This window comes from Aulostomus chinensis, chromosome 22 (genome assembly GCF_037954235.1).
Source record: "Aulostomus chinensis isolate RoL2024-O1b breed Wild chromosome 22, RoL_Achi_v1.0, whole genome shotgun sequence".
NCBI classification, from domain to species: domain Eukaryota; kingdom Metazoa; phylum Chordata; class Actinopteri; order Syngnathiformes; family Aulostomidae; genus Aulostomus; species Aulostomus chinensis.
In genome coordinates this window covers 21,652,883-21,673,474 of record NC_141341.1, presented here as the reverse complement: position 1 = coordinate 21,673,474, position 20,592 = coordinate 21,652,883, and the positions used below count along the sequence as shown (strand labels likewise).

The 20,592-nt window shown below is 42.8% G+C and overlaps 1 protein-coding gene across 1 annotated transcript in view; it reads left to right on the top strand.

Moving 5' to 3' along the window:
* fndc5b (fibronectin type III domain containing 5b) overlaps window positions 1-19,808 on the top strand; it is an 87,055-nt gene extending 67,247 nt beyond the window's left edge. The window contains exons 4-7 of the mRNA XM_086192938.1: window positions 5,990-6,079; window positions 9,543-9,735; window positions 11,581-11,937; window positions 19,227-19,808. Of these exons, the coding sequence (XP_086049064.1) occupies window positions 5,990-6,079; window positions 9,543-9,682 (230 nt within the window). The 3' untranslated portion in view covers window positions 9,683-9,735; window positions 11,581-11,937; window positions 19,227-19,808. The remainder of the gene's footprint in view (window positions 1-5,989; window positions 6,080-9,542; window positions 9,736-11,580; window positions 11,938-19,226) is intronic.
* Window positions 19,809-20,592: the final 784 nt, after the last annotated feature.

Sequence of the window (20,592 nt, the reverse complement as noted above, 5' to 3'; positions counted from 1 at the left end):
CCTGTGGACAATGGCCTATGTCAGGAGGGTGCCCTGCATTTGGGTACATGTTTTGTGTTCTCCCAAAAACTTGAAATCATGACTTAGGCCTTTATTTTAATGGGGTGATGATTTATAATTTCCATCCATCCATCCATTTTCTTCTGTTTATCCTGTTAAGAGTGGTGGGGGGTGGAGCCTATCCCAGCAGCCTTCAGGTGAGAGGCGGGGTTCACCCTGGACAGGTCACCAGTCCATGGCAGGGCCAACACATAGAGACAGACAACCATTGGCTCTCCCAGTCACACCTACAGTCAATTTAGAGTCTGGATTAACCTGGTCCCTTTTGATGTCTTTGGACTGTGGAGGAAGCTGGAGTACCAGAGAGAACCCAGCAGGAACAGGGAGAACATGGAGACTCACCCAGAAAGACCCCGTGCTCCAGCCGGGGCTCGAACCTGGAACCTTCTTGCTGTGAGACGACAGCGCTGACCCCTGCACTAAATAAAACATGATAAAAATAATTTTCCATTTGGGAATTAATTTTTTGGAGTGCAATCGGAAAATGTAGGTCCCACACATTCAGTTGACCTGCAAAGTTATGAATTAGGCAGCATTTCTTTTTTCCCACAGGTTGATAATTTTCTTGAGGTGGTGACATGGAACGGCGTGGAAACAACACATGATTTGCTAGTTCAGAATACACGAGGCAAAAAAGGTGCATGAACTCTCATGATGACAAAAACTACTAAACCCTAGAACACTAACGGCAGCTGATTTTCCACCAAATGGTTCTTGTTATGTCATTTTTCTATAGGGTCCCCCATTTTTTTGTTTTATGTGACATTAATATATTTGAATGCAAACCATATTTTATCAGGAATACTGTATTGGGTCAAATCTATCCCTCATTAGTGATGGTGTTACTAATTATAACTTTAGTCCTCTAGAGTTAATTGCCTAATTAAGATACTGATGAAGAAATCAACTCAGATTTGTAATTCTTTTTTTTGACAAAGTTGGCAGTTCTTGTCAGGGCACTGAATCTTTCTTTGTGTGGTCCTTGGCCCCTCCCCTGTCAAAGGCCTGTATGGATTTCAGTTGGCTTCGCAGCTAAGAGACAAACACCTCTTAACCTGGTCGTATGAGTCCACTTTTAAATGCCAGCAGAAGAACTTTATGCTGATTTCTTCACATGCAGCTGAAATTTAGACTTCAAGTGTTCGTTTGAGGGTACAGCTTTGTGCCTATTTAGTTTTCAATAAATATTAAGTAACTTTGATGCAAATGAGCAATGTGCAATGCATGTCAATTAACCATGTCAGGCTTTTTCATTTACCGTCAACATAAATGCTGGAGAGAGATCATCATTACTGGATGGGACTCTTAATTATATCTATAAGCAAAAAGTGATTCAAATTATTTAGCTCACTAATTCCCTTTTGTCTCAGAGTAGCTGGACCTTTCAGGGGGAGCGGCAGTGTGGACCAGCATTAGCCTGCTACAAAATGCAATGACAGATAAAGAAGTCATGAGGAGTAGCTATGTGATTGAGTGTTAAAGATGTGGGTCCTTTGTTGGTAATAGGATTTGAGCTATCGACTCTATTCTTAGTTTACTTCAATGTTATTGCAAACATCAGCTGCTCAGTTATTAGCTAGCAAGTAAACAACAGTATTGTTAGCTGTGCTAGCTTAAGAAGACTGTGCGGTCAGTTGAGTCTTTATTTCCATGTGTGCTAATGGTAGCAGGTGTTTAAATTCCTCAACCTAGGATTTAATTACTCTTGTGTGGGGAGGTGGGTGGAGGTGGATGGTTGAGGGTCATAGCACTGCAAAATTGCATGGGAAAAGAGGGGAATTGGGATTTCATCTTCCTGGTCTCAATTCACCTGTGCAGGCCGCTCAAATACAATCGATGTCTGAGAGACTCTGGTCATGAGTTTCAAGATGGTTTTGGTCTCTTTTGGTTACTGAATGGAAGTTTCCTGTCAGCAGAAGGCCGATGGAAGTGGCAGTTCAGTTTTGTTAATGTTTCTGTCTACGCACATTTTGTGCCTCAAGCCGCCAGTGTGCTTCTTGAGTTTGTCATGTTTAAACTGTTCAGTGCCGATTGCCTCTGCAGGTTTTGGTTTTCCTGCATGTTTTTGACCATATTTGACACAGAAGCTACAGTTCGTAGTAACCCAGGTTAACATAGCCTCAATCAATGAAATGTTATTGCATATACAGGCAACAAATAGTCCAAAATGCACAAATAGTTAATAAAATAGAGTAAATAGGTAATAAATAAACATGTTATGTAATTTCATTTAAGTTAAATAAATTAAAAAGATTAAATAGAGCGTGATTTTTTATTTTGAAAAGGCACTCTGCCGCTCTAATGACCACGTGACTGGCAAGAGCCAACCGCATTTGTTTTTATCTCTCTCGCTCAAAAACAGAAGATGTACGCAGAGCTGCGCTGAAAGGAAGAAATAAAAGTGGAAACCACAGCTAAAAGTTGTTTGAAAGACATTTTGCAGTTTTGAGAAGTTTTGGTTTTTTTTTGGTTTGAAGGCATTTTTGTGAACGAGCCGGTCCAGGCTGAAGAGAATATATTTACTCTACAATCACAGGTAATAATTACTGCGCACACACACACACACACACACACACTCTCTAGTGGGTCGGAGCGTGTCCCACAGTGTCTAGTAGCCTGATAATCATTTTACTGTAACTTAATTAAAGCAGCTGTCATGTGCACCAAAGACTAATAGCAAGTATTTAATTAATGGCTGTAACCTGGGGCTTCCAAAACTCTCTTTCAGTGTGAGCTCTGTGTTTGACACGATGAGTTCACGTCAGTTCCTGCAGCTGAGATGCTGCCTGGAGAAGCACAGGTAGGAGTACATGAGACAAGTCGATTGATTGTTTTAGTCGATGGATTTGTCATTTTTCCAGTGAAAATACCAGATATTTACTCGCTTTTCTGTGTGGTGGTGTGATGCTTTCCTCTGGTGCACATCACTGCACCTGGATGTTTTAAGCTTTTACGGTATTTTTTTGGGACATAACAATTCAAATTTACAATATCAGCTCAGATTCTTGGAATTTCTCTGTGCTTTTGTTTGATTCGGTCCAAACTTTGTTCAGATGATTATCCTTATTTGCACGACATCATAACCCTCTGCCTCTGAACGCACCTGCACGCTACACACCCGTTGCAGGACCAGGAGATGCCTCTGGAGGTTTGTTTGTTCAGGTGCTTTCTACCAGAAAACAGTAAGCAAAGTACAAAATGTGGTCACAATTTTATATCTTTTGTTCCCATCTGTTTTTCAGTCTCAACGCAGACGTTCGGTTGTTGGATGTTAGAGTGCAGCTGCTTGAATGCAGATGGGTTGAGTTCGTGGCAGGAATTCCCCAACGTTCCGGGCTGCCATGACAAGCTTGTGTAGGCGCCGTGATTGTCCACCAGCACCTGTCTCTGCTGTGGGAGTGGTGGAAAATGACCGGTTTTGAGTTTATGTGAGTGCTGGTGGCGCTGGAACTGCTAACCAGTCGTGTCTAATGCAGCCATGTCGTCAGCGTGGCATCAGTAAAAACGTCACACTTGGATGACTCCAGATGAGCAGAATGAACGCGGTTCATGCTTTTAATTTGTATTTCTTTAACAAAGGAAAATTGACCTGTGTTCCCTTCAGTTGTATAGGAGCTTCCTGCAACCCTCTTTGCTGTAAAACTCCAGCAGTGATTTGTGAATTAAAAACTTCCATCGGTGTGTTGGTGACTACATAATGATAACGATCCTTTTCACTTTGGCTTTCGGGAGAACTCACCCGCTTAGGAAGCGGAGCAGAGCTCCAACAGAGGAAGACGTTCTTCTTGATGAATTTAAGAGCAAAAAGTAGACGGGACAGATGATGAAGCGTTCTGTCCAGAGGAAACAGAGTCCAACGTTTAGGTGCTGAATTACATTTTTAGAAAGCTCTGATGAAGAATATCTTCTTTTTGATCCCATTTCTCTGAGTGTGTGAATGTGTGTGTAACAGATGAACATTCTTCTTCTCTGGAGTTTCTCAGCAGGTGACTTCCATACATGTAGCATTACTGCTGTGGCTCTCACACACACACACACAGGCACACAGGCACACACACACACACACACACACGCCTGATGAAAAATATGCTTCTCCACATTTCAGAGGATATAATTAATGTTTTCCTCATTAAGGATGTACGATGTCACCCACCCGTGTCCCATCCACCATTAATCATTTTGCTATAATTATATGCAATTCATGCATCACTAAGAGACACTGAGTTCTTTCTTCATGTAAAATGCATCTGAGTTGAAAAGTGTCTTTTGTAAAATAATCAAATACAAACAAATACAATATATCGTTATCTTTTATCGTCTTCATTATTATTATTAATACTGTTATTTAAACTTGTCAAGAGTAACTTTTCAGTTACTCACCGTGTGAACCCTCCACTTCCATCTTTTTTTTTTCTTCAGCACCACAATATTAAATAATAGACGTGACTGCAATAAGAAGCAAAGAGTGCAGGAGAGGTTAGAGAACCCTCAGGGCTTCGTGAGTTACTCTCACCTTACCTGGCAGATGCAGTATAATTACAGACGTGATCAAATAATCAAGCTAGGATCAAATCAAGAAGGAGCGATAGAGGGATGAATACAACATTGACATGAAATACTTAAGATAACATGAGGAAGAATAAATCATAAGCCCTCATGAAACAACTGAATGAAGAGGACTGAGATGCAGTTTGAGCATGCAGGCTATCCCAGCAGCCTTCCCCCTGGACAGGTCACCAGTCCATGGCAGGGCCAACACATAGAGACAGACAACCATTGGCTCTCCCAGCCACGCCTACGGTCAATTTAGAGTCTGGATTAACCTGGTCCCTCTTGATGTCTTTGGACAGTGGAGGAAGCTGGAGTACCAGAGAGAACCCAGCAGGAACAGGGAGAACATGGAGACTCGCCCAGAAAGACCCCGTGCTCCAGCCGGGGCTCGAACCCAGAACCCATTTGGCTTGTCTTGTCCTGAAGTTGTGAACATCACTGATAATCTTGGGGGAAAAAAAGCTTTACAGGGCCAGGGAAGAGGAGCGGGCTGAAGCAGAAGCATGCCTGATCCAGGCTTATCGATCCAGCTCCCCAACACAAGCATGTATAATAGGCTCTCACTGATTTATTAGAGTTTAAACTCTCCTCTGTCGAGCCCCAGGCCTTCGGTTCAGCTCAGGGATCACCATGGCAACAAGATACCGGCGAGCAAGCCGGACCAGCGAAGCACCATCATCCTAGACTCACATATTCAAGTCAGCCTAGACAGTGGAAACTGATCATACAACAAAATAAAGGCATTCAGCCTGATTGTGATGCTTCAGTGGTTCATTTTTTTTACAGTAGTTTGTAGTTTTGTGGTTAAAACTGTGTGAAAAGGCAAATCTGCCCTTTGCAAGTATCGTTAAAAATGGTGTCCTATTAAACAGTCAGTTCTTCATTTTGTATATGGCTACATTGGAGTGGCCATTTTACTGCTCTGAGATGTTATTGGATGTGGCAATTCAATTATCTGCAGCAGTAAGTAACACAATAAAATCTGTATTATAACTTCAACCTTCAGCCGACCTGTGGTCAAGACCTCAGACGCGTTGGTTGTATTTCTGCCTCCATTATTGTAGGATATCACAAGAGGCTTGGTTGGTTGGGCAGTGAGGGTTGCACCAGGGAGGAGGAGGACCATTCAAACCTTTAACCCTTTGATTGGTGTCGTACTGTCGCTGCCAGAAACTTGTCAGCAAGAGAAACCCGTGATTGTGAGCCGGCTCTATTTCTGAAGACCTCTGCTCTCATTTCGCTTTACTTACACTGACCTGAGTGTCTCTCTGCTCTCCTGCCACCCTTCTTTGATTCCTTTATCTCTCCCTGCAGTTTCAGAGTGATGGCACATTTACTCTGCAGGTCCGTGCTGACTGTGTTTGTGTTCTCTCACCAGACAAAGTGACAATGGAGGAGGTGGGTCAGGACGCCCAGCTGAGGGCTGGAGAACTCATCATCATTGTCGTGGTGCTCATCATGTGGGCAGGTAACATTCCTTCCCCGGCGACACCCATTCATCACATCGCATCGCAGAGCACAGAAGCTCCAACAGTCCTACTAGGAGACAAACGGCCTGGGAGAGGTGACGTCTCTCTGGTCTCCCCCGGTGACACGTCAAACCACCCCGCCCAGTCTCTGGAGCTGTTGAGAAAAAGCAGCTACACATGTTTCTCACAACAGAAGTGTGAGAGATCATGTTTGCTAATGTATTCATAAGTGACATAAATAGTTCTTTACCTCAAAGTGGACCAAATATAGCAGCTGGTTATTCTTAAATTCACCATACCCAAGGAAATGCGTTCCTTGCAGCCAGATAAAAAGAAGGAGTACAGACCTCCACCGAGGTTCAGCCAAGGTTTCTTTTCCTTAGAAATGATTGGAAATGTACACTAAATTAGTTCATAATTCATTTCTCTGTGAATATTAGCAGTATATTGAATATTTCATTTTTTTAATTGTGTGTTCAGGTTCTGATAGAATACTGGGTGACACTCTATGATAAAGGCACATTTCCATCCATCCATTTTCTTCTGCTTATCCTGTTAAGGGTCACCGGGGGGGGGGGGGGGGGGGGCTGGAGCCTATCCCACCTGCTAAAGGTGTATTAAGTATTACTTAAGAATAACTTAATTGACTATCAATTAATGGTTTTTGAAAGCCTTATTGTAAAATGAGCAAGGTGTTTCCCAAAGGTAACCCTCAACCCCTGCCTCAGTTTCTCCATCCATCTCTACTTTAACATAACCCCCATTACTACATGATTACTAGACACATTAGCTAACACTAACTAATGGTTAATTAAGCCTTATCTAAGCATTATTTATGTGCCCTTTTTTATACCAGCAAACAAGCCAACCAGTATGCAGATGAAACGTGACCAGAAAAGATCTGACGTGCTATAAAAAGATCACGGGGAATAAAGGAAAGGGCTAAAGTACCAGATTGTTTCCGTAATTATCTTTAGCGCTCAGGAACTACTGAACCACTAAGCCATTGCAAACCATTGGGAGTAATTAGTTCAGTAAACTCTTCCCCGGTAACAGCAATAATCCACCAATCAGAGATGTGGCTGATCTGGCGCTTGAGGATTTTGGGTAGTGTAGTATTTCTCTGTGAGATCTCGGCCAATAGAAGCTAGAGAAGGAGTTGATGTTGTACAGGATATTCCGATAATCAGCTCCTCTGGGGAGCACACGACTTGAGGATCCATCGCACTGTTTAGCATCAGTTAGAAATGAATTCATTTTACGGTCAGATCATCAGGCGTCCCTCCGACATATTGATGTCAATAAACCCCATCATTTCGAGATCATCCCTTCTTTGTCCGCCAACAGAAGGATCTGCTACCATCAAGCCGACTGCACATTTGAACCTCCCAGTCATCAGCTCGGCTCTGAGCTGCTGCTGTTGTGCTTCTCCAAACAGATGCGCACAGATCTCAGTAATTATTACAATAAATATACCATCCTGAGACACTCATATGACTCATCCACTCGGTATCACATGTACAGTAGCAGCAATCGACCTTGATCTCCCTCAACAATTATCCACAAAAAGACAAGTCTGAGGGGGGAAAAAAAGGTTCAAAGAGAGTCTGAGAGGGAGCGGCGAGGGGAAAAGATGGAGTTTCAAGAATAGAAATAAGGAGGGCAGGCTGGTGGGAGAATTAGTGAGGGAGGTGGATTGTGTTTTTCAGCTTTAATTGGGCCTATGAGGCATGCTGGGGGGGTATCACAGAGAGATCTCATGTTACCCCGTCAGTATTGCTGCAGTGATCAGATGAGCCGAGGCTGACATAAGCAGAACGCTGCAACTGAAGCTTGTTCACGCCAACATTCTTCCTGCTTTAAATCTCCACACTCTCCTCCACCGTCATGAATTATTCTCTTTCTCTCCACATCTCTGCTGCCGCGTTTTTAATCTTTGTGACTGAAGGCCGACTTCACACACATCGTAGTTCTTATCGCCGCCTTTCTGCATGTGTATGTCTCTTTTTTTTAATTTTTCAGTTCTACTCAGACAAGTTTAATGACACATGAGAGGCTGGATAGAACTGAAGAAGTACTGCATAATTCATTGGAATGACGCCGTGCGTGTTAGGAGGTAATCAGTCAGTGGATACAATTAATTCAGGAAGTGAAAAACAAAAAGTATAACAGCAGCTCGGTTGATTTAATTACCTCTTTCTGGCTGAACTCAGGTCAACACAATGTGATTTCAGGAGGGTTTAACAAAGCCTGACAGCAAATTCACCAGTTTCCAGTAATTAAACTGTGCTGATGTTGACCAAATTATCCCCACTCGTTTTCCACTTACTGCTTTCTACGATCCCCCTGAGCCTGCATCGATATCCTGTTTAGTTGAATGTTCCAACTGTGTAATGAAGGACTTAATAACTTTAATAAGGCATTGCTCTCGCTTTACATCTGGTTGCTGCAAAGGGCTCATTTATTAATTGCACAGTTACTTGCTAATAAATGCATGATAAAGGTTAAACAATGCCATATTGTGTCCTATAAGCTAACAAGAAATGTGTTTATGACGCTAACATTAACTCTTATGAAGCGTTGTTAACACAAAGTAAGAATAGATCTTGTCGTGGCGTAATTACCTATTAATTCATTATAATTACAATAACCTTGCTATGAGATGTTACAGTCTTATTCTGCTTATACACTAGCTCATAAATTGCCTCAGGGATGACATATATTTGCAGTCCAACCGGGAAGTCGGCATTGGTTCCCTCAGCCAAGAGCCAATGAGATTTTTGCATTGGTTTTTGGGATGTTACAGAAAATAAACTGTGGGGGGAAAAAACAAAAGTTTGTGATCCTTACCAATAATTGCAACTTTTGAAATGCAATCACTAGAAGTCGTAAGCGACGTGAACGGCAAAGTTTTTGTTTATTGTTTTTTCGTGTTCTGCATGATGCCGTTTAATGTCCTGGACGACCGCTGCAGGCTCGGTTGGCCCCTCGCAGGCCTCAGTCTGATGCCGTCGACGTACATGGACCACGCAAGCAGAGGGAAGCTCCTGCAAACTGTCTCGCTCAATTACTTTGTACCAACAAACCGTGTGTGGGAGCTACCCTCTACTTTAAAAGTGTGTTTTTCTCCGACACACCCGTCACATACTCACCTGTGCAAAGATGTTTTTGAAAAATGGAAATGTAAGATGTTAAAAAAAGAAGAATTTTATGTTATTTTACACTTTGATGTTACTAATTGTCGACAGAACACTCGTAAGAGAGGACTGAGGGGATTGACACCACTCTTTCATACAAGTACACAAAATAATGAGATGAATGTGCATGCAAGAATGTGGTTCGCGGTGAACATGGGGGGTGCTAGCCATAGCGATAGCCACTCCATACGTGAATGAATTAGCCTGTTAGCACCAGGTGTTATTCTTCTATCAAATAATCGCTACACCTCCTTTTGTCTCCCAGGGGTGATCGCCCTGTTTTGTCGTCAGTATGACATCATCAAAGACAACGAGCCCAACAACAACAAGGACAAAGCCAAGAACTCCTCAGAGTGCAGCACCCCTGAGCACCCACAGGGGGGGCTACTGCGCAGCAACGTCTGAGACCGGCCCTGCATCGCCTTCCGCAATAACTAACTCCTCGAACCTCAGGACAGGTACCATCCTAACTCACAAAAAACTATTTGTACTTCCATACTTATTTTCTTTGCCCTGTTTTACTATAACTTAAATTCTCCCCCTGTGTGGAGATGTTGATAGCCTAAGCCCCGCCCCTTCTTGATTTTGATTGGTCAGCGGGGAAGACATGGCACTGACAGGCTCAATGGCGTTCCAAAACTGAACTGATTTGAACTGATAGCACCGTGGCCTCACTGACAGTGAGTGTTGTCAATGCTGAACTTCATTGGATTTTTATGGTAAATAGACAGCGCTAACAATGCCATTCAGTTTGAGAAAGTGTGAAAATGTCTCCACGAAACTGTGCCCTCTAAAATGCCACAATGAATGAAGGAGTCGTTTCCAGTAGATTTTTGCTAATAATCCCACAGTGTAATTTGAAATAGGCAGAGGTTCCTGCTGTCTAACTCTGCTTTTTGTCCGTGATGAGGCACAAACGATGACTATTTGACGTACTGATGGTGTATTATTCAGAGTACACTTCACAAGTAGTAGAGGGAGAACCTGTGTCTACAGTGCGCATACTGATGATGATGTTCTGTTTCTGAGAGGTGTAGCTTGGACCTCAGAATATTTAGCATGTACGTAGCCATCAAAAGAGCTTCTGGTTTTTAAACAAGTCAAACATTAAAAAAACTGAGTTGGACAATACATTTTTAGTTTTTTGAAGCACTCTCTCAGTTTTTTTCCCCCAAGAACCCACAAATTTATGGCCTGAGCCCATACAGATGTTTTGTTTTTGTTTTTTTCAACCTGGATGACTCCTTTGAGTCTCTAGAATACAGGAAGAGCCAGCCATGTGTATTTTGCTTGAAGCAATTAAAGTGTTGGTGGATAAAAAAGGGACATTGATTCTACTGGATGATGCACTTGAGAGTTTTTTAATCAAACATTTTTGGCAGTTTTGCTGTTGGGGTTTTTCCTACAGCTTTTGTTAGCTCATCAGTCACCGCCCATCCATCCATTGATTTTCTTCTGCTTATCCTGTTAAGAGTGGTGGGGGTGGAGCCTATCCCAGCAGCCTTCAGGTGAGAGGCGGGGTTCACCCTGGACAGGTCACCAGTCCATGACAGGGCCAACACATAGAGACAGACAACCATTGGCTCTCCCAGTCACACCTACGGTCAATTTAGAGTCTGGATTAACCTGGTCCCTCTTGATGTCTTTGGACTGTGGAGGAAGCTGGAGTACCAGAGAGAACCCAGCAGGAACAGGGAGAACATGGAGACTCCACCTAGAAAGACCCTGTTCTCCAGCCGGGGCTCGAACCTGGAACCTTCTTGCTGGGGGGCCACAGTGAGGACCACTGCTCCACCGTGCCGCCCTCATTTGTCACTATTAGCTTAAAGCTAAACATACATGGCTGCCTCTTTCTGCATTCTGGAGTCACGAAGAAGTGATGCAGCAGCAGGGAAACCCATCTTAATGAGCTCAAGGCTTTTTGTGAATACTTGAAAGGATAAATACTCTTCCTGGGTATTGCTTCAAGTTAGTGAAAACCTAAAAATAAGTCAACTTTATATCAACTGTTACAGCCGATCAAATCCATTTGCTGAGCTCATCCTTACTGCCCTCAATTTGACAAACTTTGCTGAGAAACACTTACCTCTGTTACTCAAATTACGACACATTATAAATATTAAATTTCTAATTTGGCACAGCAATCACTGGCAGCTAGACAAATTCATTTTGAAGTAAAAAATAGAAATAAATACATAAACAGATCACCTGAAAACAGAAGAACGTGACTCAACGGTTGGTCCCACTCCCAACTATCTATGAACTGTCCTGTCTCTCACGTGCAGTAACGTCTTCTCTTTCAGATCCTGAGACCAACAGAAAGCCATTCTCAGAAACCGTCATCCTGATGAACGTATGGAATTTTCCTCGTGACAAAGAAGAACTCCTCAAAAACATAAGGACGCACAACCTTACTCGCAGAATCAAAAGCTGGAAACAGCGAAGAATAAAACTGCATTCACATTTGTTGTGACCAAAACTGGATGTAGCCCTTTCTGTGTGGACAGCTGACGCAGACACAAGAAAATGGCTGCCGGCGAATGCACCAGTGGAAGCATCTTTTATTCCTGACAAGAACTGCTCGATTTATTCATTCTGGTTACTTTTCATCAGAGGAATCCCAGGAGTGGATCATCAAATATGCTTGATTTGTGTTCCAGGTTTGTATCACCGATCAGAGCTGGCAGCAGTATGCACTGGCTCCGAGAATAGTTGGTCCTTTAGGTCCGGGTCACTCCAGAAAACGTTTTCTCTGCCTCTCCATCTGTCATTTCTTCCTTTCTGTCTTTGTTATAGTTCATCTCCCTCCCTGTCTTGAGGGAGTTGATTGAGTCGATGTCTCAATAAGCACAGAGTCATGTGGTGCTCCTCCCATCATGAATGTCTGAGCCCTCACGATCCCATTGCTGATAGCACTGTCACGTTGAGTCCTCTGTCTCTGACACTCCTCCTGTCCTCAGTTCAATGATGCGTCTGCTCTCCTCTTGGTTCTCTGAACTGAAACAGTTTTTACTGCACAGCCTATTTTCCTGGTATGAGACAGATTACGCTCACGATTCAAGTTCAAGGTTTGTCCAGGCAAACTCTCATCAAAATGATGACTCACTCCCAATCTAAATTTGAAAGCAACTTGCATGTTTGAAATCCTGAAGTTAACTTTGTTTTTGAAAGGGTGGCTTGGCTAGAAAATGACTGATATAAGTTCAAATGGAGGTTCATTGTTCATCGTTGCATATTCAGCACCATATGCTGTCTGCGTTCTGCAGCGGGATGTGCAGGGAATACGGATGGAGGCACGCAGGGCATCGTTCCTACCACTGGGTAAAGTTTGGCTGGGCCTCCACTGAGCTCTGGCTGAAGGCCAGCAGGGATGCCGAGCTGAAATCCCCCTCTGATGATGCAAGGTTGTGACACTGTTTCGACATGCAAACCATTTTCTCTATCAGCAAATGTGATGATGGTGGCAGTAAAAGGGTAGAAGGAGAAAAGCTTTAAATGTAGATGTGAATGCAGAAAAGGATTGCTGACAACAGCTCCCAGCGCAATGTAGTGTTGCTTGCTCGCACTGTTGTGTGTGACGTGAGCGGAGATGAGACTCTTGTCTTGTCAAGCACGCTGTCAAGAATGAGCTCCAGGTGCACTGAGGAACACGCTTGAACATAAATATATGAATACATTTTGCAACTTTCAAAAGTAGTCTGGCAGTCCACCGGTGCAAATTCATAACGAGGGTCAAATAATGTTTTTAGAAAATGTTAATTAACGTGTTGACACTTTTGCTTTGCGCTGCCCCACAGCTTTGGAATGTGTTGGTCCGAAATAGAAGCCCTTTAAATCTGGTGAATTGAACTTGATAGCTAAAATCAAGGGTGGTGATGTTCCATGGCTTCCTGTCGGAAAACAAAACAAAAACAAAACACCCTAAAAAGACTAATACCACTTTTAATTTGCATACCTGCTTACTCAGCCCCTCGTGTGCTCATTTCCCATAGAGGTTCAAGAGTGAGCCTCGTCATCATGTTGAGGGACCTTATCACATGGATATGAATTGTTCCGTCGGTGCCATCGTAGTTTTTAGGGTTGAACAGGATTTAGGGCAAATCCTGATAAATCTTCCTGTTGCCATGTGCTCCCTCGAGCAGTCCATTAACCTACAGCTCTATGGTCCCCAATAAAGGCATGACTTACCTCTGCTGGAGCAACAGTGTCAGAACTACAGTACCTGGGACTTTGCTTTTCTCCTTTTTTCTGAAGAAATGATTCACTATTTTCAGTCTTAAAATATCAAGCGACTAAAGAGTACTGGGAGAGCACATACGTCTGCAAAGGCAACCTCGGCCAAAGCCAATTTAAAAAGATGTAATTTTGCCATGTTGAACGGATCTTGCCCAAAATGTGATGGAGTTTTGCTATTCTATGCTTCACCCCTCTACTAAGTATGAGGACAACCAGCATCAGAGTCGGGAGGACCCTTTAACCGCTACAATGTGTTTCCTCGTTATCAACAGAGTGCAGGGATCATGTGGCATCATCATGGGTTCTGTCGTCCAAAAGCTAGACTTTAAGATTGGATTTTGGACGAATGCAGGAGAGCTCTGGAGCAAGCAAAAGTCAAAGAGAAGCATTTTGTTCTGCAAGATGATATTCACCAATGACCGCAACTTTTTGCATTTTAAATGTCACTATTCGAAATGCAATGCTAAAAAAAAAAAACTACACTAAAGACTTCGATGGTAAACTTAAAACAACATCAGAATAACTTTTAAATTGATGTGAGGTGTTTATGGATGAAGTTGATGCTGTTGAAAGGTCTTGACTTGAGCAAACCACAGATATTACTTCAGCTATTCAACCAAAGAGCCCTCTGACTTTGAGATGAGGGACCCCGACGTGCTAATGCTAACTCACGTCCTAAAGTACGGGGTTTGTTGACACTCAGGAAATATAACAGCCAGATTGCTGAAAGCAAAAACAAATTGATCAGTAAATCAGAGAATACGCACGAATCGATGCATGAATTTATTGCTTCGCGGCTGATTTTATGTGAAGGAGCAGGAGCCATCCAGCTGAAGCTTCTTTATCTTCTTCAGGACTTCCTGTTCAATTATGATGAGTTATCTGTATAATTTCAAATATATTGGATCACAGCTCCTGGATACTGCTGCTGAGTTCACTTAAAAGTCAGACGAAGCTGAAGCAGAGTTGCAGCCATATTAGAGATAATGAGTGAATGTCTGAATGCCCTGCTGCTTGAGAGGACTGCTAATCAGCAACACACACACACACACACGTGCAGGATTTAAACACTATCGTGTGTATTTAAATGCGGCTCTGTGCAGAGAGACAGTCATTACTTTCTCATCTCAATCCTCTTTTCTGCCCTCACACTGCTACCCATTTTTCACCCACTCTCTCCTTTATCAGCCTCTCTTTCCTCTCCTATCTCCAGCCACCCATTTATGACTTCTTCCTCTTTTTCCATCCCTCCGTTGTACCGTTCTCTTCCTCATATATCACTCCACCCATCCTCGTTTCTCCTCTTCACCAGAACCATCCTCCATCCTCCCCCCAGCTTCCCTCTCCCCTGTTTCTCATTATATCCAGTCTCAGACTCCCGTTAGCTGTTTGAATCAGTTCTCCTCTCTTTCATTTGGCCCCAGCCCATTGCCCACCCCTCACTCCTCTGATCGTTTATCACCTTTTCGTCTCAGACTGGCCTGCATGGGCATTTTACCTGGTAAACAAGTCAGGTGAAATAAACGAGGATAGTGAAAGAGGCGATAAAGACTCCGTGCAGAGATAAGACAGGAGTGGAAGAGGGAGCACTTTTTCTTTTACATAAGCACACAAATGCAAAGGTTGAGCTTTGAAAGTGCTTTTAGATAAACAAGGACCCTTCATTGACGACTACTGAAAGCTCTCTTCTGAACAACAAATATGTAGGTTTCTGCAGGTTTCTTCTGTGCTCAGAGCAGTGCCTGTTGGAGCTGTTCCAAAATCAAAAACACAAGCTTAAGCATGGAGCTGTGACGTGTGTTGTCTGCCCTAGCGCTAGCTGCAGGTGCTAGCGCTAGCTGCAGGTGCTAGCGCTAGCTGCAGGTGCTAGCGCTTGGCAGGTGCAGCTAACACAAAGCTGACCCAAAGACACCAAGCCTCAGCTATCATTGTGACTGTTTCTTTGACTAACCTGCACAACCTGTACATTCATATGGATGTATTTCCCTAATCCCTATTGGATGCTATCAGAGTTTAAGCTAACATTAGCATTCTGACCTGCTCTTCATAGGCCCTGTGCACACCTGGAATTAAGATCTGTCCTGAGAGATCTGCCCACAAGCGGTCAGCTCTAATACCAGACGTGTGCGTCCTGACATCCGATCACTGAACCACTTTCAAAGAACCCAGTTTGTATCCAGGCCCACTCTGAAGGAACGCCTCATCAGCTGATGTCCTTTAAGAGGAAGTGCAGACTGAGTAGCACATGGATGGAGGCATATTATGAAGATGTCTTGTATCACGTGGAAACCTCATAGAGAGAGAATACTTGCTAGTACTGCTGCATCAAACGTCTTCGGTGGTGTGGTTTGTCAGGAGCATGCGAAGGAACAGACCCAGTTTGGATCGTTGTGTTTTTCCTAAAGGAAAGTATCATCCATCGGTTGGGCAAGTGGACCTCTCTTAATCCTGATCTCTCTCTCATTCTCTGTCTCTCCAAAAAATGATAAACCAGACACATCATCCAAATCAAGGCAGTACCTTGTCAGTAACTGACATGGCAGTTTGTGCTGATCAACAGCAATCAACGTTTTTCATCACTGCGCGATTTGAGCAACGCAGTGTGCTGCTCGTAATAAATACAGGAGATGCATGCAGACGCATCACAAAGCCAAGTGTGCGCGCTCAGTGGAGCTGTGTACTTGTGATCAGATCACATCAGGACTGATCTTCGTGCCAGCTGTGCACAGGGCGGAAGAATTAGCATTGCTGAACATCCTGTTCTCTAGTCTCAAAGTCAATGGGATTTCTGACTGGATTTTGAGAGTGCAATGCCTGAAATAAGGACTGTGGTTAACATAGCACTAGTTTGAGACATGGTTAGGTTTTTATCTGTGGCTAAATAAGATGATACAGGTTTCTGAGGACGTTAAATCGTTCTGAAAACAGAAGCGTGACGCTAATTGTGGTGATGTTGGAGTCCATCCGTGGGCTAGCGTTCTCAGCAACATTAGCTTTGTACTTCTGGCAGTTGTATTTACACCTCCAAAATCCTAAAAAGGGTCCATATTTCTGAAGACGATCTTGTTAAACAAAGCATGTCAATTTCACCGTTCATTTGTTTTCAGCAATAACACAAAATCCAAGGGAACACATGGTGATGTTAACTTAATAAATAACCCTTTCCAGCGTCACCTTCATGAAGCAATCGGTTCATAAATCTTTCTTCTGTTCTGTTTGAAGTGTAAATATACTGTTTGATACTATAAGCACATGTGTAGGTTAAGCAGGCGAGCTCGTAGCTTGTAGCGTTTACCTTTCTGCTCGGGGCATCACGTGACCATTTAGTCCAATACCACGACCCGGTGGAGACAAAGGCTGAATCACATTTATTCACACGTCTTTGCAGTGACAAATAATGTCAACGTATTTAAAAAAAATATGTTTGTGCTCCATTTTTTCCCAACCACCTGGAGGGGGAGTCAGTATCCTGTTTGACTGACAGCTGCTGGCAGGCAGTGATTGCTACTTTGCAGAGCTGCTAGTCGTGGCCTGTCGACATGTCGGCAGCCAGCACAGAGGTTCAAATGTTGTTGCATTAGTCTAGCATGTTATTAAAGACCACAAATGTCACAGAAATAGTGATAAAGGATTTCATTTTAATTGTGCAATTAAGAGTAATCATAAATATGTTCACAAATATATTTATTATACATAAACAAATATTCTAAATTGCTGCTCGCTCACTTATTCATTCATTCCTTAATTTACCAGTTTACAAATGAAATATTAATGTCTCAATAAACATTTTAAAATGAGGAATTTGCAAAATATAACATGAAACAGTTGATAATTACACACGGTTCAATGCATTTTGAAGAAATGATGGAATTTGAATGTCTATTTGAAAAAGCAGTTGGAAAGACAGAAAAATAACACGATTTCCACCTTTGAATGATTTCTCTTCCTTGTCACTCTTCGCTAAAAATGTAGCCGGTGAGAACCTGTATTTTTATTTCACTTTGCAAAGTTACTTATTTGTAAAACTGTAATTGATTCAAATTTTTTTCCTAAATCATTTCATGTGTTTTGTTACGTACTGATTAGCGTGCATTTTTGATCAATGCATATTCTAGTTGAAGTATTTAATGATGAATTGATACTTCATTTTATCATTCCTATTCCTGTTGTTTGCCCCTCAACTTAAACTTAAAAAAGGTACTTATCTTATTCATTTGATCAAAAACAGATGAAAGCCTTTCAGAAAATATGAATATGTTCGCCAAACTCTTTGATTTTATTTAATCTTTTTAATTCATTTTTGCGAGTTTCTAAAAAAAAATTGTTTTGATGAAATGAAGACTTATCTTCATATATTCTGCCTTCCATTCATCTTCCACATTATTTATAGCCTTTACTCAAAAAAGTCTGCTGCTATTTTCATCCTCCCACAGTTGCTGCGTGGAGGACCAGCCCACCGTGACGATGTGCTTGCTTGCCTCCGAGGTCGCGTCCCTGTGCTCTGTGTGCTAAGCGAGGCTCTTCCGTCCTCTCGAAATGTTCCCTCCCTTCTCTTTGATCAAAAGAAACAAACACATTTGATCTTGTGCTTCTATTAATGTGAGAAGAGAAAATTAACTTCTAAATGAGTTTCCTGGAGGTGAACATAATCGGGATCACTGAGCATGAATCTGATATCGCGGCTGATAGAAGTGTGCTTGTAACTGTAATACTATTGAACTGGAGGTGGTACTGTTGCTGTATCAGTCTAATCCAGACACACACACACACACACACACTTAAACACTCAGTCATGCGCCAAGTCCGTTCTCTGGCTGGCTGCAGTCCAAAGCGACACACTGGGGAGGCAGCAGAAGGCAGGTCTGGCTCAGACAGCTCAGTCTCTGTCTATCGGAGGCTGCAGGAGGCGACCGAGCGGATGCTCAAGGTGAACATTCAATGAGGCATGTGTGAGTACGGAGCCTTGGATCAGGAGAGAGAGGGGGAAGATGAGTCGGACAATCAGAGCGAATAAAATCAGGAGTGACAGACACAGAGGGAAAGAGAGAGAGAAGATCATTGCACACAGGAGAGGTTGCTGCAGCGTCTCAAACCTCCACGTTTGAATGTGACCTCCTGAGTGTAGAGAAGAAGTAAGAAATATTGACTGAAATGTATTCTTTTTTTTAAAGAATGCAGATTTGGATTGGTTGATATTTGATATTTGGGGGGGTTCAATGATAGAAAAACAACTTTCATGTAAGATCCCCTCAAAGCCTTCATGTGCCGTGTACCTCCAGGTCAGTTTGGCAACCTACGGAGCCTCAGGGGGGACATGGACAGGAGAAAAATAATCACTTGAGAAATCTTTTGAAAGAACCTACAAAGATTTTGGATTTCGAGTCACCTCTTATCAATTCCTCATCTATTTACCCTCTGTCCTTTTGCTAATAAACCCAAGCCGAGCTGTAAAGTCAGAGTTCTTACCACTAATGTGTCCCCGAGAACAAAGTCTTCAAATGTTTTCACATCGATCTGAAAACCATTCCCACCAGCCAGCAGAATGTCTTTATTTTTCAGGCCAATCTCAAAATAACAACCAACTCATCTCTCCCACAGGCTCTGCATTGTTTGAATTTCTGATTTTACCTGTCCAGAAGTGCATTGAAAATGAAAACTCTCCTCAGATGTAGCAAAAGTAGACCTTGTTTCTTTCCTTTCTCGCCCTCTCCAGGTCTCCTCCAGGACTCTGGAAATAAGTTACCTGCTTTCACAATCGGACGTCATCTGTTTGTGTGAATGTTTAAGCCCTCATTGGTAGTCAAACTAATTAAAAAAAAAGTCATCTCAGTATAACACATATTCCGGTAGAGCAGTGCGTCCCTTTACAACACCATGAGCTCCTTAAAACTCGAAAAATTCCCTTTGCATCATGGGAAGGCAACAACATGATGGTCATTCCCGCTAGTTTGCTGCACTCCTGATGTCCCGATGAGTGAATAAGAACTTAACCACCCTTCACATAGTCAAGAATAAGGCCATGACTTATATATTTGTACTTTCTGTGAGCAAATAACCAAGAAGCATGGATCTTCAGATGAATATGGAGTCAGTGTTTTATGTGTAATCATGCCGTCTGTGTTCTGATGTTCCTGGGATCAAACCTGTTGATGAGGGCTAGCATGTTCACACCCATGGGACAGATATATACTATTTCTATGAAAATGTAAATGTCTAATTATGTATTAACAGAAAAATAAATATTTTCAATGCGCCAGTTATTTGAGTTGCTGTTTATTGTGTTTTCTCCTGCATTGGAGAGAGGAAGGAGAAACAAATGGCGCTTTGATGATCTGAAAGAAAATCTATCATTTCAGGACAAACTGACCGCCAGTCAGATCACGCCAAAGATTTGGCGCACTTGCCTTCCATCAGGGTGTGAAGGTAGTAGTGGTGCTGTGTTAGTCTTTGTTTTTGGATCAAAAAACTTGTTGTTAGATGTAGACCTGCGGCGTGAGCCCCCTTGGACCTCCAGTATTTGTGGAGCATGGACTACACACGGCTGGTGTTCCTCCTCCATTAGAAACAGACTGATTTAAAAATCCCAGTGCAGCAGATATTTCTTCAGCTGGTATTCGTTCATCTTTGTACGGTCATGAATCAATTTGAGCTTAAGGCTCCAAAAAAAGCCCCTCGTCTCGCTCTTTATGCTGCGGGCTGCTGATCAGGAGGGGCATCCTTCCCAGAGAGGAGTTTGCTGTGTTGACATGTTGCTGACAGTGGCCTCGGTCAGACAAACAAACCGATGAGGCTAATTTGAAAGCAGCCTGACTCAAAGACAGATTTCAAGTGAGTGTATCTCAAGGTCGCAGCCCTGATCCCCTAAAACATGAGGAAGGGTTTAGGGAGGAAAAACCTAATTTATTCAGCCAGACATGATAAACTCATGTGCCTCAAGACAGATTCAGCTTCTCGCTGCGTACCCCCCATATCCACCGCTAATACTAAAGTCATTCGCTGGAGTGGAAGCCCTGCAGCAGATTGTTGTGACTCAGGTTCTGCCTCCACACCTGCTCCGGGAGGTGTGGGACGAAATCTTT